This window comes from Saccopteryx leptura, chromosome 7 (assembly GCF_036850995.1).
Source record: "Saccopteryx leptura isolate mSacLep1 chromosome 7, mSacLep1_pri_phased_curated, whole genome shotgun sequence".
NCBI lineage: Eukaryota > Metazoa > Chordata > Mammalia > Chiroptera > Emballonuridae > Saccopteryx > Saccopteryx leptura.
In genome coordinates, this window is record NC_089509.1 from 69,240,701 (window position 1) to 69,265,356 (window position 24,656).

At 39.8% G+C, this 24,656-nt stretch overlaps 1 protein-coding gene and 1 non-coding gene across 2 annotated transcripts in view; one reads left to right on the forward strand and one right to left on the reverse strand.

The window, feature by feature from the left end:
* Positions 1-5,394: 5,394 nt before the first annotated feature.
* Positions 5,395-5,470, forward strand: TRNAV-AAC (transfer RNA valine (anticodon AAC)). The gene has a single exon. It is a non-coding gene; the product is annotated as a tRNA-Val (tRNA).
* A 12,622-nt stretch (positions 5,471-18,092) lies between these two features.
* The window catches only part of FRZB (frizzled related protein), a 32,154-nt gene continuing 25,590 nt past the window's right edge, over positions 18,093-24,656 (reverse strand). Inside the window, exons 4-6 of the mRNA XM_066346099.1 lie at positions 22,864-23,068; positions 22,415-22,478; positions 18,093-18,912 (exon numbers count right to left, since the gene is read on the reverse strand). Coding sequence (XP_066202196.1) covers positions 18,796-18,912; positions 22,415-22,478; positions 22,864-23,068 — 386 coding nt within the window. The 3' untranslated portion in view covers positions 18,093-18,795. The remainder of the gene's footprint in view (positions 18,913-22,414; positions 22,479-22,863; positions 23,069-24,656) is intronic.

The following is a 24,656-nucleotide window of genomic DNA, read 5'->3' on the forward strand; positions in this document are numbered from 1 at the left end:
TCGAGCCGGCGACCTCGGGGTTTCAAACCTGGGTCTTCCGCTTCCCAGTCCAATGCTCTATTTACTGAGCCACTGCCAGGTCAAGCAGATTTTTACATTTTTTTTAACACACTATATTTTCCTCTGCATTTTCCCCAAATCATATGCAGACTGACAACTGTACTTTTTAAATTTTTATTAATTTTAATTTATTATGTTTACATGTATTCAAGTGTCCCACTGAATATAACACCCTCACCCCCCACCCCTGTGTCCCTTTCTATACCCCCTTTGTCCCCCTCCTCCTAACTCCCTCCCTCCTCCCCTCTAGGATTTGCTGTCCTATTATCTATACCTCTGTGTTATGTATGTATAATTTCACAACCGTACTTTTTGAATCAATCAATATGTTTAGCTTAATAGAAATAGGAACCAGAAGAATGTTTTGATGTTCTAGCACTTTTTTAACTTCAGATTTTTTTGTGTATAACTGCGATCATTATATGTACAATTTCAGTTCCTGCCTTATTCATTTAAATTATAGTATAAGAATTCTCCGCATTATTATATACTCTTACAAAAACATTTTAATGGTCGATACTAGTCTCTCAAGTGGATAAATTATAGATCCTTTAACCAATCCTCCATCATTTACATCAAGCTAAAAATGAAGTATAAAAGTTAACCTAACCCTTACTTTAACTCAAGAGATCTAGAAACTAATCAGCAGGTACTGCTTTCAGAAGTGTTACCAAAAATGCTATTGCAATCAGTAAATTATATATCATGTCACACTTAATCAATTTTTAACATATTAATGGTGATTACACATTTCTCAAATTTCACAGGGAAATCAAATAATTGACCACAGCTGGCAATATTTTATTTTACATGGAACACCACACCTGGAGGAACGCCAGCCTAACCTTGAACAGGGCTTGGATTGACCACAAATATTTAGGGGCAATGTCTTGTGCCGGCTGACTTTTTCTCCTTTGCTAACCTTTCATTTGGAGTCTCAGTATTTTCAAAAATACACACAGGAGTTACATAGCCTTCACTGGGGTCCAAGACTAATTAATGTAGGAGCCCAAGAAGCTTTATTCCAAGAATGCAAAACAACCCTCTGATCACATAAGATACATCACAGGCACTTCTAAATGTCTGTGGAAATTGGAAACTCATTTGATCCCCTTGGTTTTTTGTTTTTTTTTTTTCATTCCTCCAAAGCTGGAAACAGGGAGAGACAGTCAGACAGACTCCCGCATGCGCCCGACCGGGATCCACCCGGCATGCCCACCATGGGGCGACGCTCTGCCCACCAGGTGGGGGTGCTCTGCCCATCCTGGGCGTAGCCATGTTGCGACCAGAGCCACTCTAGCACCTGAGGCAGAGGCCAAGGAGCCATCCCCAGCGCCCGGGCCATCTTTGCTCCAATGGAGCCTTGGCTGCGGGAGGGGAAGAGAGAGACAGAGAGGAAAGCGCGGCGGAGGGGTGGAGAAGCAAATGGGCGCTTCTCCTGTGTGCCCTGGCCGGGAATCGAACCCGGGTCCTCCGCACGCTAGGCCGACGCTCTACCGCTGAGCCAATCGGCCAGGGCCCGATCCCCTTGGTTTTTATAGAATCTTCAAATCATTAAGCAAGGACAGTAACTTCAGAGACTTGTGTTTTGAATACCAGCAACTCTTGCCACAAAATTTTTATAAGCAAGAATAAAAATGAGAAGAGCAAAAGAAAAATAAGAATTTTTCCTACCACTTAGGTTTACAACCTCCTCCTGACACTTACCATGTGTTACCTAACTCAAATGATTAAACACAGAAGTGTTCTGAGTGTGTGTGTGTGTGTGATGCAGCTTTATTAATATTATATTTATTCATTTGGCAGGAATGTTAATATGTAGTCACATTAGTTTGATTAGAAAGAAAAGGCAAATCCATTCTACCTGCACTATCCACAGAATTTTAATCAACATGTTATATGATTTAGACTTTCATTTTCCTGATGATTAGGTTTCACTGGCATTGTAAGAAAAAAAAAGAACTGAGCCCTGGCCGGTTGGCTCAGCGGTAGAGCGTCGGCCTGGCGTGTAGGCGACCCCGATTCCCGGCCAGGGCACATAGGAGAACCGCCATTTGCTTCTCCACAACCCCCCCCCCCCCCCCCCCCGCCTCCTTCCTCTCTGTCTCTCTCTTCCCCTCCCGCAGCCAAGGCTCCATTGGAGCAAAGATGGCCCGGGCGCTGGGGATGGCTCCTTGGCCTCTGCCCCAGGCGCTAGAGTGGCTCTGGTCGCGGCAGAGCAACGCCCCAGAGGGGCAGAGCATCGCCCCCTGGTGGGCGTGCTGGGTGGATCCCGGTCCGGCGTATGTGGGAGTCTGTCTGACTGTCTCTCCCCGTTTCCAGCTTCAGAAAAATACCAAAAAAAAAAAAAAAAAAGAACTGGTCATAGGAAACATTCTTAGGACATATCCTTGATTTACTAAAATAGAAACAGAAGCAAAGAACCCAGTCTCGTTACAGTTGCTTTTTACTTGACAGAACAAAGAATGCTGTTATCTACGTAGTAAAGGCACCTACAGTCCCCATTTGAAATAACAAAAATAATCCTTAACAATATAAATTACTACAGTATGTCATCATACCCTACTTTTTCTTTTTAGATTTTTATTTATTGATTTTTGGAGCGGGGAGGGGAGAGAATGAGGGGGGAGAAGCAGGAAGCATCTACTTGTAGTAGTTGCTTCCTGTATGTGGATTGGCCAGGCAATCCCAGGGATTTGAACCAGCAACCTCAGCGTTCCGGGTTGAAGCTTTATCCACTGTGCCACCATAGGTCAGGCATTTATTTTAAAGATTTTATTTATCCATTTTAGAGAGAGAGAAGGACAGACAGACAGACAGAGACAGAGACAGGGAGGGAAGGGGAAGGAGCAGGAAGCATCAACTCCCATATGTGCCTTAACCAGGCAAGCCCAGAGTTGACCTTAGCATTCCAGGTTGATGCTTTATCCACTGCGCCATCACAGATCAGGCTAATCATACCCTAATCTGAAACACATAATCAAGGATCAATTGGAATCAACTGGTGAAAATATTTTCACTGCTAATAAATAGCCATATACATATATTTATATACATTATTATACATATACACCACACACACATATACGTACATATACACCTCCCACAAATTCTGGCCTTCTATAACATAATGTTAATTTAAAAATTTTGATAAATCAGAAATTTAAAACTTGCATATATTTTTAGTATGTGCTTGTCAAACTAAGAATGTAAGTTATTTACCTTCAATTTTTAAATGTAGTTTTACGATCTCTGTTTTCATGATGAATGCTTTTCTAAGTTTATTCTGTTTTAGCAGGCTTCAAGCTTTTATTTTTAGCATTTTTAAACTCTTAGTTTTAGAAAATGTTGACCAGCAACTTTAAATATGCCTCCAGATTCTACGGGCTATTTTCTGTGGCCCTTGCTGGGTTAACGTGGATGAACCTGTTACACACACTCTACCAGCAAGGAACAGCAATAGAGGTAAAAGAAATCTCATAGGTATTTTATCCCAGGTATTATTTCATAACACCTCAAACTGAGGTGAGATTTAGAGCTTAGAACAGTTTATAAATAATTTTAAATGGTAAAATATACGTCAAAATTGTAACCTATTAGTAATGAGAGAATAACTTCACACAATTAAAAACCTGGTAAGTTAAGTTTATGTCAACATAACAGCAAATGCAACCTTTATTTTTTTTTAATTCAGCCTATCCGTCTGCAGCCCCTTCCTTCCAGGGGTGTCAAATGGAGCTCTTGTGTTGGTACAATGTCCTTTGTACCATCTCGTATGGGAATTGAGTAACCTTTTCACCACCACAATTAGAAATAACAAAGAGGTGTGTATTCATTCAGTATAAGTTCTGAGCGTTAATAGTTGGCCCAGGACTGGTAAAGTTATTAGACTGGTTCATATCTGGTTCATTTTGTCTCTGCCTGGGTAGAATAAGCATTCAGCTAGCTTTCTCATGCTAAGGCTAGACACCAGTTTATAGGGCAAAAAGGCAACAGGGCAATTGAACTTTTCGTTAAGTGTTTTTCCATTAGTTGGGCCACGCATTCTTACAAGCACCATTGCACTCAGTTTGGTCCTGAGAAGATTTGCAAGTGTTTTGTGTGTCTTTTGTTAGTTCCAACATACAGTTTATCCTTGATTTAGCAGACTACAGTTATACAAGACTTTCCTTAATTGCTTTTCATGCATATTTGGGAGAAACAGCAGGCAGCCTTTAAGTGAAGGTTTTGTGGCGTAAAATGGTAGCTTAAAGTGCCTCCTTCCCTGTGTTTATTGTTGACAATTCAATTAGCATGCCAAAGCAGCTGCGGACTGGAAGAGGCAGGGTCAACCACACTTCACATACAATAAACTTGATTAACATGTGAAGCAAGGGCAAAATTAGCTGCTATAAATTTATCTTGTGCTTCTACTAGAGAATACGATGGATACGGAAAAGACTAGCTAGTTTTCCCAAGGTTAAATTAATCTTGTAGAGACTCACAAACTTAAGCTATTTGACATTAGTGGCTGATTAAAAGCGATCCATTTTCTCACTCTTTAGGCTTTAACAAAAGCCACACTTGGCAACAGTGAGATAAAGACCTTACATTCATTCAAGCTTTTCTATTAATAAAAAGTGCTCTTTTTTAACCATAGAAAGGCAAACAGAATAAGTGTCATATAAGAGCATTTTAGGAATAATGCAGTCGACAGTGAGATTTTGGATAGCCACAGTGTAATGAATTGTTTAGTAGCTCGTGGTAGTTGAATTGTAGCTGGTAAGAGACAACCCACACAGTGCACAATGTAAGTAAGCTGAGACTGCCAGCGGGGCAGAATAGGAGGAGCTGCTGGGGTGGAATCCGGCCCTGGAAGCCTGATCCAGGGGCAGTTCCCAGGCAGATGCTCCACATTCTGCTGGGTCAGCGGCAGCTCTCTAGAGCCACATGGCACCTGTCCCCTGAAATACCTGTCAGAACTCCAAGGTGACTACTGAATCTTCAGGAGTTCATCCATGAGAGGGGCTACAGCAGCGTGTATCACCTGAAGCAGCATTATCAGACCAGAAGGAAGAATGAGTCACTTTTCAGAGTTAACCCTAGGCATTGTTGACTTCTTAATAAGGTGACCAACTTTTTTACAATGAAAAAAAGGACAAAAACAAACTGAAGAAAACAATTCATAAATAAAAGAGACATTTTATTCATTGCAACAATAATACACTGTAATATGATAAATGCATAATTAAAACATTTGTAATATTTTTATTATAATTATGCTTACATGCCTATTAATTTTTAATAATAATTTTAGAATAAAGTACTCATTTAGTAAAACTAAATATCAAACAGGCCCTGGCCGGTTGGCTCAGCGGTAGAGCGTTGGCCTAACGTGCGGAGGACCCGGGTTCGATTCCCGGCCAGGGCACACAGGAGAAGCGCCCATTTGCTTCTCCACCCCTCCGCCGCGCTTTCCTCTCTGTCTCTCTCTTCCCCTCCCGCAGCCAAGGCTCCATTGGAGCAAAAGATGGCCCGGGCGCTGGGGATGGCTCTGTGGCCTCTGCCTCAGGCGCTAGAGTGGCTCTGGTCGCAACATGGCAACGCTCAGGATGGGCAGAGCATCGCCCCCTGGTGGGCAGAGCGTCGCCCCTGGCGGGCGTGCCGGGTGGATCCCAGTCGGGCGCATGCGGGAGTCTGTCTGACTGTCTCTCCCTGTTTCCAGCTTCAGAAAAATGGAAGAAGAAAAAAATCAAACAAAACCACTAATTTGGAGTGATATTCAGGTGTATTTATCATTTTCTAATTAGAAAAGTCTGTTTTATGCAACTATTTAATCAAGATGCATTATTAATAGATATGGTTTGATGTTAGATTTCCACTTTAAAACTCGAATTTCAGGAAAATACTTGTAAATAAAATTATACATATTTGGAAATTATTAAATAGATAATGAATTAATAAAATGTTAATTGTGCTTACCTATCTATGATTGAATATTCCTTGAGAAAGAAATAATTCTTTCTCAAAAAAATTGTGAGTCTACAATGTGCTATGTCTTGTTTCAGTAAGAAGTACACAAAGCCATTTGCGTGCTCGGTACACCATGCACTCTCTCAAGGTCTCCTGTGCGGAGCGCATGCGTCTCACAATCGTGTCTCACCACACTGTACTGATCCTTGACGAATCGTCATGTCAAATACAAATAAGTCACATCACACACAATGGATCGACTTTGCATCAATCAAATATGAACATTTACAGATTAGTCTTTCCATATCAAAAAGGAGAACACTTTTCGAGAGAGGACGGAACTTACAAAAGAAGGACTACCCTCCCTAAAGGAGGATGACTGGCCACCTTACTTTTTAATGACTTAGGTTTGACTTTGGGCATCACTATTGGCTGATGGCTACAGAAGTCTGAGTTGGAGGCAGAGATGTCAAGGCTGTAACCTCACAAGAAAACAGTTTGAGGTGGCTGTTCTACCTGCCCTTTTTAGTTTACATTCTAAAAAATTCTACAGTGGGCAGAATTTGAGACTGTATTACCTTTCTTTCCAGCACTATCACCAAGGTCTCATTCCACCGTAATCCTATTATATTTTGCCTGCTTTCCTACTTCTCTAAAATGTTTTATCTTGTACTTTTTACGGTTTAACCCTCTACTGTCAAGTAACCCAAGTGTCACGTCCACCCCTAAAGTTATGTTGGCTTGCCTGTTGTGTTTATCATTTTCTGCTTCCTGCCTCGTGCCTACCGTTTTTTTCTTCTAAATTAGAGTTCTAGTCAAACGCCAGGCTTCAAAATAACTATTTCAGGAATTGTGTGCGTGAGGGAAGTAGAGGACAGAAGTCTATAAAGATAAGATAAAAACTCCTAGATCAACTCTTGTAAAAAGAAAAATCTGAAGAAAGGGATTCTAAAATAAGATATGAACTAATTCATACAAAATTCGCTCATGGAAAATAAGAGTTGAATGCCGAGTGGACTCTGGTATTCTTCATGTAGCATAGCTACAGATGTCATTTCCTAAGAAACTTCCTTTGCAGCCTAATGATCTTCTTCCTGAACTCCAAAGTTAGGTAAATACCTGGGTATTTTTGAAAATACTAATCAATGAATGAAATTGTTTAAGAATTATGCAACTTTTACTGCATTTGCAACTACTGATATGTATACTAATCTATATATAAGATCTACCGGAAAGTTCTGTCCGTTTTTGGAATAAAACAAAATACAAATTTTTCTTACCGTCAATAAACTTTATTAAATAATATAATTGCCATTATTATTCATGATTTCTTGCCAGCGTGAGGGCAATTTGTATATCCCATTTTTGAAAAATGTTTTATCTTTTGATGCGAAAAATTGAACCAGTGCTTGATATCTTCTTCATTTTTGAATTTTCTGCCCTTCAAAAAATTTTGTAAGGACAAAAACAAGTGATAGTCGGAGGGTGCTAAGTCCGGGGAATATGGTGGATGCGACAGACATGCTTCTGTAGCATTTCTTCCTTCTTGAAATTCGTAAAAATTACAGCGGCGTAAATGAACTTTATCAGTAGCCATGGGTACACTATCGCTTCACACATAAGACTAACGTGAATCAACTTTGTTTCAGTTAATTTGCTATGTCAGTATATACATTAAGTGATAGAAATAGAGAGGCACACATGCGCCAAATAAACATGTGCTTACATGTCGAAACTTGTGATAGAAACGGACAGAACTTTCCGGTAGACCTTATATATTCCTTAAAGAAAAGATGAGAATTTTTTTTTAATATTTTTTATTTTTTATTTATTGATTTTGGCATGAGAGGAAGGGAGAGAGAGACAGGAACATCGACCTGTTCCTGTATGTGCTCTGACCGGAGATAGAACTGGCAACCTCTATGCTTTGGGACAGCGATTCAATCAACCAAGCTATCCGGCCAGGACGATGAGAATTTTTTGAAAGACCTGCTTAACAAATTACTTCCCCCTTACAATTCCTGTTATAATACAGTATCTCCATTTCATAGCTCTTTGAAATTGACTCTGATGCTATAGACACTACACACAAATATGGATTTGTCAGAATCCTAAACCCTCAGGTAGTCCTTGATTAGAGTTGACACTTAGAACTTTCAGTTGGATGAAATTTCAGAGCCAAATTAGCCAGTACTTGTTTTCTTTGCTTATTTGCAAAAGGTATGCATTTAACTCTGGGGAAACAACTTCTAACTGAAGCCTCTTAAAGTCCAGGTTTTAATCCACAAGCAAACACAATGTTAGCCACATTTTGTGTATGCTTTCAAAGCCTGGTCTGTTCACTGATTGGAGTAATTCAGTGATGGTCATATAATTGTTTCTCACAACCCACTAAGAAATGTAAACTAACTGATAGCAAAGTTAAAGTCTGATTTGTTAAGATGTTGTGCATATGTCACATGCCTAATTCATTCCTGCACACTGGAGTGGGATTAAATGGTGAAGAATCACATCTAATCCTGTAATCCTGCTTTTACATCACCTTCAGAGGAATGTCAGCATTGACGTACATTGTATTTACGTATACACATAAAGTCTTATCCATTATAATGTTAATAAATGCCCTCCTAGATTTTCCTAATACAACTTTTTATGATTATTGCAACTCTCTGGCAGTTCTTCTGCCTAACCCCCAACATCTTTTTGTTAAGTATCTTATAGTTCCATATGAATGTAACTCTTCAATTGAGGATTTCTATTTAATCCAGTGTAGAGACTATGTCCTGTATTGATTAAATTATTTAATAAAGAACCAGTATGAAGAAGTAGAAAGCCTAAAAAGACCGATAAGCAGAGAGGAAATAATAACAACTATTAACCTCCCCTCAAAAAAAAAGAACCAGTAGGAAAAAACAGAAATAAGAACCTTATATAGTTTAAAAATATGTTACATTTACCAAATATATGTTGGTTACACTCAAATTTTTGCCTACAGCTTTTATCTGAGTTCCAGCCTTATATATCTGACTGCCTATTCAACATCTTACTGTTAAGCAACAAATAAATATCTCAAACTTAATATAACTAAATCAGAGACTTTTATTTCCCCACAACTTACCCACCCAACTTTTTGCTTTTTCTAGTCCTTCCCTACCCTGGTAAGTAGCACTACCATCAATCCAGTGGCTCAAATCAGAAAATTACTTGGGTCGTCTTTGACATTATACTCTCCCCAACTCCCTACTTACAACTCATCAGCTAATTCTATGATTTCAAAATCTAATATGTACCTTAAATATATCTATTTCCCCCCCATAACCACTGCACCACTCTATTCCAAAGCACCACCAGCTGTCTATAACCTAGAATATTGCCACAGCCCCCTTTCTCTAATCATGCTCCAAATCTCATATCAATTCTTTTCATAGAGCCTGAGTAATCCTTTAAAAATCTGATCACATCATTCTTTTCCTTGACATGGTTTTGCATATCACTTTGATACAAACCAAATTCCACTGTATGGCCACCATGACCCTACTTGTTTGCCCCTGCTAACTTCTCCAGACTTAACTCCTACCTCTCTCTTCACTCCCCATTCTACTCCGTCCACAGGTGCTTCCAGTGCCTAAGCAACTTCCAGCTCCATGAGTTTCCAGTGCCCACCTGGACCGCTCTCCCACCTCAAGCATGGCAGGCTCCTTTTTATCCTATTGGAATCAACCAAAATGTGCCTTCCTCAGACAAATTTTCCCTAACTCCCAGGCATGAATCCAGATTTTGTGAGCCCTGAAGTTGAGACACTTGAAGGAAGCTTTTACTGAAAAATATATAATTTTTTAAATCTTAAATATGCAAATTTTACAGAAATACATGATCAGGGGGCTCTGAGGATCTTCAAAGAGGCTGGGACAAGTGAAGGATCCTGAAGCTAAGCCTCATTCACTTCATGGTGATTTTGCCTCCATGACGACCCATTTCAGCAGGTCCTTTTGGCCTACACCTGCACTGCTGCACCCCTGATGGTTGCTATTATTGCATCCTGTTTATCCTCCTTAGACTCCTCACAATTTGTCACTTGTCTTGTCCACCTCCTGCATCAGACTGTACATCCAAGCAGGGCAGGTAGCAGGCAAGAACACATTGCCAAACATAGCATCTGGCACAGTAGCACTCAGTAAAGACTTGCCCGGGAGGGATGAAGAGCCCTTTGAGAATAACAGTGCAGAATAAATGTAAAGAACCATTTTACAATTTAAATGTGCATGCCATTAAAGCAGGCTTGTTTTTCTTCTCTTTTTCCCTTGGTAAGAAGTTTACAGCATGGCATGATTCCTGGTGCAAAGGAAGGAATTGTAATGCCCTCTCTATCTACTCCAAGCCTCAGGAATTTTTAAGGCCACGGCCTAATTTCAGAGACAAAAAAGCAGTTGTCCAGAAGGGTTGGCCTGGTTACTTAGGTCAAAATCACCATCTTCTGGGTTTTGGAAGAGAAGCTTCCACATGGCTTCTGGGTATGGCGACATTAGACAGGGGCCAGGGTGCCAGCGTCTTCTCTGGAGCCCTCAACTCTTTCTGAGCTCAGGCCTATGTTTTGGATACATTTGTACACCTGTTGCCTCATTCATTCATGTTTTTGTTAGTCAGCCTGTCTTCATCACTGCAAGACATGTTCCGCTCTCCAGGCTGTGGCCTTGAGAAGGGGGTCAGGAATAGGACCTGGAGTTTGTCTCCAAGAAGGGCTGACACCTCAACCCAGGCATATTTGGAGCTAACATAACTCCTTGTGCTTGAACCAAAAAAAGAAAAAGAAAGAAAGAAAAAGAAAAAGAAAAATAGGACTTGAAATTTAATGACTTACTAAAATGATATTCAACCTTGTCTGGAATACTTTCAAATTTGGCTAAATATAAAGTGTTGAACAAGTCCTTTAGAGGGAAAAGAAAGCACAACTTTTATAATTACAGCTAAATATTCATGTAATTTCACATTTTCATGCATAAAAACCCGAGTATAACTTGCCAATAGCAGGAATAATGATTAAATTCTAGAACAAGCTACAAATGAAGATCCTTAAATGTCTTCCAGCATATTACTTTTGAGTGGGCTAGATGATATACCATCCTTACTATCTTACATGGTTTTATATTTGGTTTTACTTGGACTAGATAAGTTAGTGGGGTTGCTTTCAGGTCTAGAATGATACAAAAATCTTGTCTGTGTTCCACTGAAAATCCCTCAAAGTCCTCAAAAATGAAGAAATCACACAAAATCCAGAAATGAACTAAAGATACTTTTGTAGGTATATGAACAAAGTGCATTCCATAGTTGAGTGGCTCAGGATAGACACCATTCATTTATCTGTGGCAGGTTAAACAGTCAGCTGGAGTGTATTTTTTAGGGTTAAATTAACCTGACCTAGATTAGTTATGGTGGCAATTAAACTTTGATCTTATACTTTACAGATTGAACCTTAGTGTGACCACATGCAACTCTAAGCTACAGTATATCAAACACAAACTTCTGACTGGGAGCAATTTCAGAATCAATTTACAGTCAAATAAAAAGACACTCCAGTGAGAGGTGTATTAAGATGTTTAAATTATGGGGCATGTGGGATTCATCAAGCAAGGAAAGCTGTTGTAAATCAAGTTTATGGTGAATGGGTTAAACATACAAGAGCGTTTTAGTGCATAAACAACACTTCCTACTATCTTTTTTTTTTTAGCAACTCTAAAGGAAATGTTAAGAAAATAGCAAAAAGTATAAAGAAAACCAGTTAGAAGGTGATGGAAGAGAATTGTTCTTTGGGTGATGGGAATGCAGCATAATCAAATGTCAAAATAACCTAGAGATGTTTTCTCTGAACATATGTACCCTGATTTGTCGATGTCACCCCATTAAAATTAATAATAGAAAAAAGTAAGTAAGGTTTTAAAAATGACAAATACCAATCATATTTATAGTTTTTACTATTACTGTCACACCATCTTTAAAAATAAGTGGTAAATAGCACAAGGAACACATTTCACTACAGCAAACTAGAATAAATAGGACGGAAGAGAAGACAAGAGAAAACTGAGACCAGCAGGTGGAAGGACTTTTTTAAAGAATTACCCTTTGTTCTTGCTTCTTTTGTAGATTCTACCATCTTGTATTATATGTAAGTTTTTCTGGCTGGATTACCCTATTTCACTCCTGCTCTTCAATTCCTAGTACTGAGCCTTATGACAAAATAGGTTTTTGTTGAATGGGAGAACAAAGTGATACTCTGTCTGGTTTGAACACTCATTCATGCAAGACTTTATTCCTAAAGAATGTGCCTTTGTAGGAATATTATTGGGTGGTCAGATGGATTCTATGAATAATTGATCAATTGGGGGAAGATTAACACCTCCCTTTCATGGCTGTCCCCTTTAATCCCCTCTTCTCTACTCTAGGAACTATGTATTCTGCTAGTTGCTTAATTGAGACTAACAAAATGGTGACTTGAAATATTTCCTAAGACCTTGCATTTTAAGCAGATTCCTGAAGAGAACAACATCTGATCAGAAAGATTAAATCTCTAATGTAAAATTTTAGTCAAAGTCCTATTTAAGCACAGGTCTAACCTTTCTTAGTAGTTAAGTCTCTAAGCCTCCACAACCACCTGTTTCATTAAATCCAACAAATGATAAAAATAATTCTAACTAGTTATCGAACATTTGATCAGACCTGCAAAACTAGGCAAACTACAGCCTCAGGGCTGCTTCTCTTTTTGTAAATAAACCTTTATTGGAACAACACCACATTCATTCATGTCTCTATTGTCAATGTTTGCTTTTAAGCCTCAAAAGCAGAACTTGTAACAGTCTGTATGGGGCATAAAGCCTTAAATATATATATTTACCATGCAACCCTTCCCAGAAGAGTTTGCCAACCCCTGGATTGGGCTGTTCTCTTTTTCAGCTGGCTCTTTGGTTATCTTCTATTTTTCCATTATGTACTAGTCCGAGCCTTTGTGAGTTCTTGTTTCCCAATTTCAGTAAAAGCTGCCTCTGTTTAGAGAACCCTCAGTGTGTAGCCTGGAATGCAGAGCCCGCATTTTTAAAACATAAACACTTTGTCTCAATATAATTTTAGTACTTTTGGAACTCCCTGTGAAACAAAAACACCAGGAAGCTCCCCGGACAAAATTTAGCTCGTAATGAGAACACATAGCTTTGCAAGTGGTCTCTCCTTTTGGGAAGCCAAACTTTTACCAACAACGTTAAGAGAAAATGGTTTTTACTTGCTTTGCTTCTTTATGTGAAATAACCTATTGCTTATACTGGATAATAGTAACACATAAAAGCCCAACTTCGCTGAAAAGTTCAAAGGCTATTAAGGAAATTAATTTGGAAGTTGCCATCTCTATGAAAGTAACCAGTATGAAGATATCAAGGGTTCTATAGGTTTATCATCTTTCATATTTAAAAGTGGTTGGAGAAATATTTTGGGGTTTTTTATTTTCAAGATAAATCATAATATTTGGAGTAAAACAAATTTGTATCAGTGATACAAATTATACAAAGTACATTTTGTAGAATTGAGTACTATATAGTTTTTCCAGAATCTCATCTTTTTAAAAATCAAAGGAGTATTCGTTGGGTCTCCTGATCATGCATTTTTCTAAGCACATCTGCCCTGCTAGAGGAAGAAAAGGAAAAAAGTTTCAATTTGCAACTTGAGGATGGTTTGGGAGAATTTTTGAGTCTGCCATCTTAAAGATGGAGGAGAAAAAAAGAGTTCGGGGAGTAGGATCCTTTGGAAGCCACTTTTTCTTCTTGGGTGGGGAAGCACTCACTAGAGCTGTAAAGCCAGAAGCCAAGGCTACCATCAGAGCAGCCCAGCTCATGCAGGTTCGCATTGGATTCGGACAGTCGGTAAAGAAACAACGGAGCCAAAAACTGGTGGGCCATAGTCTTTAATTCTAGCTTGCACCCAGCGGGCAAGTAAAACACACACTGGGCTCCAAAACCCACTCACATTCAGTGCTCACAAAGCCACTGACTTATCCGAGTTTCCTAGAATCAAAGGTTTCTAACTCACCAGCCTTATTCTCCTCAGTTCCCCATCTCCTTCCTTATCCCAGATACAAACTCTGCACAAACTGGCATCTCACTCAGCACTCCGCCATCTTGGCTGCTTCTCCTGGCCACATGGCCTCTTTCTGCTCTCTGCTCTGCTCCCTCTGCTCTCTCATGCTAATCATCCCAGGAACCAAGAGAACAAGCTCTTGTTCTGCCCCCATTTTATAGTGTAGATTCCAAACCTTTAATCCAATATACAAAATAGGGAAGTCTCTAATACAAAGTCACTTCTCTAAGGCATGATTGGATTGTACCCCCCCACATCAAAAAGGGTGGGAAAGGCTTAATCCCAAAACCAAGCCCCAGGCTACAAGGATTCTCAACACACATTAATATCACCTGGGCGACGGCCTCACGTGGGTAGCGCCATCTTTAACAAAGTGAGCATAATATATTTTATCTGCCCAACAAGAGCCCTGTTTGAGAACTGTATATCACAGACAGTATTCAAGGGTAAAATGTAGAGCAAGTATTATTAAGGGCCTACCACTCTCCAGGCACAGCTAAACAGGCTCTGCCTGGCTCAACTCCTCTGATCTTAACACTGAAAGAGTAAGCCAAATAGCCAATGAGTTGCAGAGTGAGAATTGGAATTCAGGTACGCTGACTTCAAAACTCATTTCAAGATGTGGTCAAGGGGCCATTTTGAATGTTTGGAAAGCTTAAAGTGCTGTGTGTGAGGGAAAGGGAGTGTGGGCACCGTAGTACCAGGCTGATGGTACTGAGTGTGTCGAAGCTCTGAACAAGACTGCCTGAACTGATCTGATGGGAATCCAGCGTGCTCTGTGGGGACTGGTTTGTGGATCTGAAGAATAGCAGACAATTCCTCCCATTTGCTTACTGCTTGATTTTCTAGCAATTCTGAATATACTTACTGCAGGCTTGTGTTTAATTAGCCAAACAATATGAGGAGAAACTGAATAGATAAGAATGGCCAAGAGGGAAAGAGAAAAAATGTAGGTGTAATATCTCTAAGCTTTATGGTTCTCTTAAAAGAAGCTTTAGTATGTATATTGCTTGATATAGGTCATAGGGAGAGAAATTTTCAGTAGGCATTTGTCCAGATTCATCTATCCTTTTGCCCCATCAAGTCATAACTATTTACTTCAAATTCTGTTCTTCAGCCCTAACCCAGGAATCCCATTTCGGGGAAGCTCTGATTACCCAAGTCACCAAAACAATGTAGAACTAAAAGCATTCGAGTTAACCTGATGAGTTCTATTTATTAGATTTATTTACCATCCTGTGTAAATATGCAATATTTTGACCCTGTTTTATAAACTATTTACCATTTCAGAGCTAGCCCAAGTATCAGACATCACCCCAGCCCACTCTTGCTGATAGCCCAGAGTTTCCTAAAATCCAGCTCTACAATTGTAACCTCCATCCTGTTGAATGATGTGCACAGGGCGGTGGCTGTTTGGAAGAGCAGCCCCAGCACTATGATAGAAGAAGTGGTGTCATCCCTCTCAACATCCCTGTGGTTAGAGGGAAGCTCTTTTTGGCATTCCCTTTCATTTCTGAGTCAGCCTTCTCACCAGTCCATAAACCCTTTCCTTTTGGATTGAACAAGCTTCCCGGAGCACGCCCTTTCTTTCTCCATAGCTCCGTGAATTCTCAACACTCACCATTCAAAGTGGAAGCAATGCATAATGTCTGCATTTTATCCAAAGAAAATCAGCTGTCCCTGGCCAGTTGGCTCAGTGGTAGCCCGCCAGCCTGGTGTGTGGATGTCCTGGGTTCAATTCCTGGTCAGGGCACACAGGAGAAGCCACCATCTTCTCCACTTCTCCCCTCTCTCATTTTTACCACGTTTTTGAATGCCCATATTATCTAAGTATTAAAATCCAATCTAAATAAACACCAATCTTGAAATACTTATATTTCAGTCATTTTCCTTGTCGAAAAATAATAGCTAATAATTTCTTGCAGAAGGCAATAAGTAGTACTATTTACTCAGTGATTGTAATTTTTGTATTTGCCTTCTTAATATGTAACAGATGTGGAAGGACATAGATTTGTCCCACCCCGCCCCCAAATGCTCAGTGAGTGCAACATATGGCACTGAATCAGATTACACTCTGTATGTGACACAGTAAAATATTTACATGGCCATGAAGAGAATCCAAATTTGCTGTTATTTTAATTTTTACTAGTTTATTCAGCATGCATTTTGTTATTTCCTTAGGAAGATTAAAATCGGTGAACATAATTTTCCAAAGACATTTTAAGTCAACTTTGTAGATCTCAAGGTTAATGACAATGATGCAAATATATTTCAATTTTAAGTGGCTTTGAAAGTTGGTACCTGCTAGAAAAGCCTGTAGAGAGTCGCTGATGAGATGTACTTACTTATATTATGGCAATTACAGAGTGAAAACGTTTTATAGTCTGATTAGAAATGTGACCATCATGATAAAAATCCTGTCATCCCCCAAAAGAGGCCTACACATAATTTATTAATAAAGACATTGCAAACTGAAAAATCAAATGTACTTTATTCATGGACCTCTTAGGCTTTCAAATATCTGACAGAGCCTCATTAGATGAGCGAACTCCAGGAGTGCCTGTATAGATCATTAAAAGGGAAGGTGGAAAAGAGCACACAAACAAAAAAACACCTCTGCCTCTAAGAACCTGGTCCTCTTTTGCTTATAAGTATCATAATTACATATGTACTGAGCATAATTTGTGTCAAATTTCTACACAAAAATCACACACACACACCCCAAAAAAAGGGGAAGAAAACTGCAGGGGCTGGAAACATCTGTGGCTTTCGTTGTACATGAAAACATTTAATCGCATAAAATTCACCATACTGTGCTTTGGAAGAGTTGATGACATTCTGTGGATTTGAGAAGCCAATTTCTTTTGGTCTCCTTTGGTCCATGTCTGCCCTGCTTTGCATAGTTATCAGGAAAAATGCATGAGAAAAACCGCAATGCAGAAGCACTCCTTCCCAGTCCGCAGTCCTTGAATTGAGGCATAAACCCCCTCCCCCAAGAGATCCTGATATGCAGTTAGGTCTTCTATGTGGCACTTCTCCGCTACCCTGTGACACCCAAGCTCACTTTTTCAAGGCTACAACAGCAACATATAGAAACACCCCTGCTTTAGCCACCTGAGAATAAAGCCCAATGGGCAGATGGTGGAATTACCTGAAAGCAAGCACAAGGCAACACAGAAAACTGCAGCCCTCATGTAGGCAAAGGTGGCAACTCTTTCTTCTACAATTTGTTATTGTTGGGAGTTGGGACTAGGGTGTTCTCTTACTTCCAAAACAAAATTTAGATGAATCACTATTTATCATTTTAGGACACATGTTCAGGAATAAATTTTATTCTTCCATGATAATCCTTGTAAAAGGAAACGCAGCACCATTTTGTTTCCTAAGTGTTTTATTTTCAGCATATCATAGCTTAGAAATTTGGTTCTACTAATCGCAGACATAAAAATGGAAGAAAAAAAATGGGACTTTCCAATGATTGGCACAGGCTCTAAAGAATCCCACCGAAGGAAGGGAGTGAAAGCACCCTTTGTTCCCCCAGGTTGTTGGGGATCGCGCTGCAGCTTGGGTAACGAGAAGGGGCATTTAGGTCAAAAGTCAGAGTAGCTTCTCTCGTGGCAACGATAATTCCTTTTACTAGATGTATTTTACTGGGCATTAAACAGAACAAATCCAAATGATGAAGTACAGGCCAGTGCGTAGGCCTGTAATTCAGTCCAGCTGAGGGCACATGCGCACACACACACACACACACACACACACACACACCTTGCACACTTTACCATCCTGCAAACTACAGCATTTTATAGAGCTATATAAATTAAAAATAACACCCTGGTGCACATACATACCTACTTTCTTTTCTTGGTCATCCCAATGGGTTTGTTTAAAATTAAACAGAGCTATGCTGATAGCAGATGTCCAGTTGTGATTCTCTTCCCTAATGCTAATATATGTATTCATAAACAAATCAAATGTATCGCCAAAAGACCAATGCTACTGTTAGCACCCCAACAGTTTTCAATTGTGCTTCCCCGTCAAGCAAAATGTTCTTTCCCCAACTCCATACACTATTTATTTTGCTTCCTGCCAATCTTGAAAATAATTCATCTTTTGTATCTTTTGCTCATAAATGCTTCCTGGTGCTTGATTGCTTTGCTTATGTGGTATTTGATTTCAAAGTGCTGTTTTACCTTTATAAACATGTAGGACTTTATAAGCATGAGGAGAATACCCAAAGGCATGCAAAGTGAGGCCGTAATTAGATCACCCCCGTGTATTGTACAACTCATTTCGCTTTCCTCCTTGGTATCCAATATTGCATTCCCAATCCCGGTGCAGAGCAGTAAATTAACATTTACTGCAGCAAAGAGGCCTTGGTATCAACATGTTTAATTTATTATTATTGCAAAGAACAGTTTTCCCATGATTAGTGAAATAGAATACATATAATATATTTAAGGATTTGCACCCAGACCACAAAAAAGGGGGTGGGGGAGGGAAGAGAAAAGCAGAAAACAAAAGAGAAAATAGAAGTAATATCAGTTACCACATAAATTTTATGGTAAAATAATAGATATGACGTGCAATAGTGCAATTTTCCTTTGCTAGTCCAGCAATGCAAGTCTTAATTGGAAGTCCACTAATGTTCTTTCAGCATTTCAGGATTTAGCTGCGTGCTTGCCGGGGGTTGGAGCTCCTGCCAGACTTCTGACTCTGCGTGGAATCACTATGGCTAGAATCACTTTTATTCAATCCCAGATGACGGAGCTTCATATCCCAGCGCTGTGAAATTGAAACAGAAAATGGTCACACACACAGCCGAGGGAGACGGCAAAGTCAGATCTCAGAAGGAAGCATTTTACTACTTTACAAAAATATAAACTTTATGTCCCAGGGTAATGAGGAAATTGATGCTATATGAACATAATTCTCAGATTTTAAAAAGCACAGAATTGGCCACCTATATCAATAATACTTTCATATCAAACCATAAACTTAAAATTTCCATATCAGTAAATGTTGACACAACTATCTCTATCTGTATCTCCTGAGATAACAAACATTAGTCCAGCAATTCACAGATGGTCAAGAAACAGAAGATCTATATAGAGAATTTGAAGGAAGAGCTATTTTTCATTCTTCTCTCTTATAACATGTAAGAACAAATAAAAATCTGGGGTGGAAATAGTCTCTTAAAAATAGTTTTCTAAGTAATATTTATCAAGGGCAATAAACAGAACAGACAAGTTTCTGTCCTCATTCTAAGTTTTACAAAGCAGACTTTGTCAACATTTTTAATAATCACAATCAAGTTTATTAATATTTCATATTAACAATGGCAATAGCCTGAGCAGGCAGTGGCACTGTGGCTAGAGTATCAGCCTAGGATGCAGAAGACCCAGGTTTGAAACCCTAAAGTTGCCAGCTTGAGCACGGGGTCACCGGCTTGAGCATGAGATCATAGACATGATCCCATGATCATTGGCTTGAGCCCAGGGTCACTGGCTTGAAGCCCAAGGTCACTGGCTTGAGCAAGGGGTCACTCGCTCTGCTGGAGCCCCCTAGTCAAGGCACATATGAGAAAGCAATCAATAAACAACTAATGTGCTGCAATTATGTGTTAATGCTTCTCATGTCTTTCCCTTCCTGTCTGTCTGTCCCTGTCTCTCTTTCTCTCTCTCACACTAAAAACAAACAAACAAAAAAAAATGTTTACATGTAATATAATAAATTAAAGGGGAGTTATACTGTGGATATTATAAGTAGTGAATAAGAATAACAACTACAGCCTGACCAGGCAGCGGCGCAGTGGATAGAGCATTGGACTGGGATGCGGAGGACCCAGGCTCAAAACCCTGAGGTCATCAGCTTAAGTGCGGGCTCATCTGGTTTAAGCAAGGCTCATCAGCTTGAGCCCAAGGTCACTGGCTTAGGCAAGAGGTCACTGGCTCTGCTGTAGCACCCCGGTCAAGGTACATATGAGAAAGCAATCAATGAACAACTAAGGTGCTGCAACGAAAAATTGATGTTTCTCATCTCTCTCCCTTCCTGTCTGTCCCTCTCTCTGTCTCTTTGTCTCTCTGTCTCTGTCACAAAAAACACACACACACACACACACAAAAACTACAGCCTGACCTGTGGTGGTGCAGTGGATAAAGTGTAGACCTGGAACGCTGAGGTCACCAATTTGAAAACCGAGGCTTGCCGGGTCAAGGCACATACGAGAAGCAACTACTATGAGGTGATGCTTCCCGCTGCCCCCCACTTTTATCTCTGTCTCTTTCTCTCTCTCTCTCTCTCTGTCTCTCTCTCTCTCTCCCCCTCTCTCTTAAATCAGTAAATAAAATCTTTAAAAAATTTTTTAAAAAAAGAATGAAGACTATGGCACTACTTGTCAAATTTCAATGAATATGAAAATAACCTATAGGTCTTGTTAACTTGCAAATTCTCATTCAGTGGACCTGGAACAGGACCCAAGATTTTCATATCTATCAAGCTCCCAGGTGATGTCAATGTGCTGGTCCAGGGACCACACTCTGAGTAAGCCGGGAGTTAGTATCAGATTGCCCAAGTTCAAATTCCAAATCTATCACTTACCATGCAAAGTTTCTTAAACTTACTACATCTGAAGATTAACAGATGAAAAATGTATAAAGTGCTTAGTACATAATAAATTATCATTTTTTTTCAAATACCGAAAGTAATTCTTCATTTTAGCACACTTTACCATCTTATTGTTTTTCATATTTTAAAAAATGTTTGATTTTTAACTCCCCAAGTCAGGCCAGATATCTCAATTTAAACAACCTACTATAACAGAGACTTAAATAACCACTTGCCTGGCAAAACCATTACAAAGGTCTTTATTTAACTTTTGATTTATACACTGAGAGCAAAAAAATCAATTGAAAGGGCAACTCTTATCTTTTAAAAAAGTATTTTCCATAAAACCATTTTTTTCTATCCTTAAATTGACTGGAAAACTAAAGCTCTCAAAAATTCTAATCAAAAGACATTTTCCACTCAAGAACTTTAGTCCCGAGTACCTATATATGAATTAAAAATTGTTCAAGTTATTGGTTTAATTCTTTTTTTAGCATGTTTAAATCTAGACTAAAATATTCACAGTAATAACTCTGCGTGAGTCTCCTATAGAAAGCAATAGGAAATAAGTTGCTTTACTAAGAAACAGGACAAACAAGCCAGGTCCTGGGTCTTTACATGATGATAATTGTTTTGGTACCAAAGAAAAGCCTTGTTATACGCTTTGCAGCAGGGATGTTGAAAGTTCTTCCAACTAGTACAGGAATTTAGGACATATTCCTATTCTGCATTGGGAAGCAGAAAACTAAATTAAAAAGACAGTAAGAGATTCCAAATACTGAAGAAAAGCCACTTTTTAATAAACACCAAACTAACTGAAAAGAGATACAAACAGAGAATTCTCACAAGTTCGAACTTGGAATACATCTCACGTTTGACAAATATCCTCAAGGTGAGGCTTACTGGAAGGCAGTTTCTCCCTGCAAAATAATGGCCTCTACATTTCTGTGGGTCACTTGTACTCAAAAGTACTTGCTGTGTTGAGCACCAGATGTATAAGATAAACTGTCCAGGGTGTTTCACTTACCCTGTAAATGTTCCCCAGCCTGTCAAACTCACAGAAGAACGAGGTGTATTATGCTTGGTACAATCTCTACTCTTCCCACCCCTCACCCGGCCCACTGCACATGCACCCTTTTCAATTCTTTGCCCCTCTATGCGTACTCTCCCACATTTTTCTTTGAAACTAGTGTGTTAAGTATAATAAGAAGAATGGAACCTTCTATTAAAAAGGTAATTTACAGTAACTTTTAAAAAATGAATTATTTCAAGAATATAAGAGACACTGGCTTAAAAATAAAGCTACATTACTGCTCTAAGGAACTATACACCGATGAATGTGGCCGCATCTTGTACATCAAAATTGATGTCTATGCATTCGGGAAATATTGGTAGTTTCCTACCTATTCTTTCATCGTTTCCTCCATGACTCTCAGAACTGCAGTCTGTTCAAGGAAGCAATATGCCCAGCTAAAAACCACATTTCCCAGCCTCACTTGCAGTTAGGGATGGACATGAGACCCTGTCATGTGTAAAAGATAGAGCACTTGGAAACCCCTTTTTACCTCTCTTTTATTTCTCCCTATAATGTAGGTGTGATGTGGGAGGTGGGGGCAGCCAAATGGCTGGTTTTCTACTTTTATTTTCTGTGCATCACTTTAAACATAAAATAGAGGCTTACCTTAACTTTTTTACCAAGTCGATCCTTCCATTTTTCAGCAATAGAACCTTCCACCAACAGTAATCTGCATTTTTTTGTAAAAAGCAAGCATTTTGAAAAATTAAAACATATTATTAAAAAATACAAGGTATTATTGCAAAGACTCATCTGTTTATTCTAGAACAGAGTGACCAAGTTTTAGAACAGTAGTTCTTAACTACTTGGGAGTCACAGCCTTAAGAAAAGTGAAGCTATGACCACTCTCCCCAGAAAAATATACACCCACAGATTGAACACATATACTTTCTATTTGAGACATGCAATTGAGGGATTCCACTAAATTCTATCCATAATCCCCTAGAAGGTAGGCAGATCCCCAGGTAAGAACCCCAGAGTTAAGATCTCTAGAGAAGTACAGTAAGGATAGGATAGGCATAGAAGTTATTCTGAACCCTGAAGGAGTGAGTTACCTGGAGCGTCCCTCGTCTTCATAGCCCATGATGATATACTCCTCATTAACATTAAGTGGAGGGCACAGGCAGCCAGAGCTGGTATAAAGGGTAACGGTGTCCCTTGGAATGTTTACCAGAGAAGACTTGAGAATCTCCTTCACCTCGACGACCGCAGTCACATCGTGGCACTTGGTCTTTACCTCTTTAACTTTAGCCCGAATGACTGGATAAAAGACAATAAAGCTAATATAGTAATGTGATACACAGTAAGTGCTACATTCAAAAAAGATAAGTAGGCCCTGGCCGGTTGGCTCAGTGGTAGAGCGTCGGCCTGGCATGCAGAAGTCCCAGGTTCGATTCCCGGCCAGGGCACACAGGAGAAGCGCCCATCTGCTTCTCCACCCCTCCCCCTCTCCTTCCTCTCTGTCTCTCTCTTCCCCTCCCGCAGCCAAGGCTCCATTGGAGCAAAGATGGCCCGGGCGCTGGGATGGCTCCTTGGCCTCTGCCCCAGGCGCTAGAGTGGCTCTGGTCACAACAGAGCAACGCCCCGGAGGGGCAGAGCTTCGCCCCTGGTGGGTGTGCCGCGTGGATCCTGGTCGGGCGCATGCGGGAGTCTGTCTGATTGTCTCTCCCCATTTCCAGCTTCAGAGAAAAAAAAAAAAAAGATAAATAAGTAGGCTTCTTCCTAGTCAATTCTTTTCTACTTGATGCTCAGTGAATGGAGAGGAAAAGTCAGACAGTTGTTTCTGTCTTGGATAGTAGCTACTGACACATGGTAACACACACCTGTCCCCTTGTTGTTCAACCTGATCTCCTTCCAATTTGTGTACATACATGTTTTGTGTGTACCTATGCACGTATATGTGTATGTAGCTCATTGAGAGAAATTCATTTAGGTAACCAAAGGTCAGGTGATTCTGATATAATTTTCCTCTAAAACAGGGGTCCCCAAACTTTTTACACAGGGGGCCAGTTCACTGTCCCTCAGACCGTTGGAGGGCTGCCACATACAGTGCTCCTCTCACTGACCACCAATGAAAGAGGTGCCCCTTCCGGAAGTGTGGCAGGGGCCAGATAAATGGCCTCAGGGGGCCGCATGCAGCCCGTGGGCTGTAGTTTGGGGACACCTGCAAATATCATTTTGAATGTGTGTATATTTGTGCCTGCAGTTTCAATTGCCGCCAAGAGAAATTTAAACTTTATTAATTTCACATAGGCCTGATACTTAAATATGTCTCATTTTCTTGTCAGTATTCTTTTATCAGGTCTATTAATTAATTTTCTAATGAGTTGGGGTCTCACATTAGTGTTTTATTTTTTAGTGATTGATTCTTTAGACAGAGGAGGGGTGACGGGGGAAGCAGGAAGCATCGATTCGTAGCAGTTGCTTCCCATATGCACCTTGACCAGGCAGGCCCAGGGTTTCGTCAGTGTGTCAAGTTGTCCTGTTCTACTGTGTTTCCAAACTGGTTCTGCGATCTTTCCATCTTCCTCATTGTAGCTCACTATTTGACTATCAGCTCCTTTTTCCCCTTCGTTTTGGTATAGATTTTCTTTTATACTTTCCTGTAGGTATTCTACATTTTCTTTTTGAGTAAAAACGGCCTCCACTGGACCGTATTTCCTCCATCTGCTCTGTAGTCAGACACTCCAACACTCCTTCCCCTCACATTGCTGTGGAATACAGCCTAACATGTCAATGGCATTAACATACTTTTTTCAATAGATATACCAACACCTAGCTTATCTCACATGTTCATTTCACTTCTCAATATAAAGACAAACTGCCTTAAAAATAATCAATTCAGTTG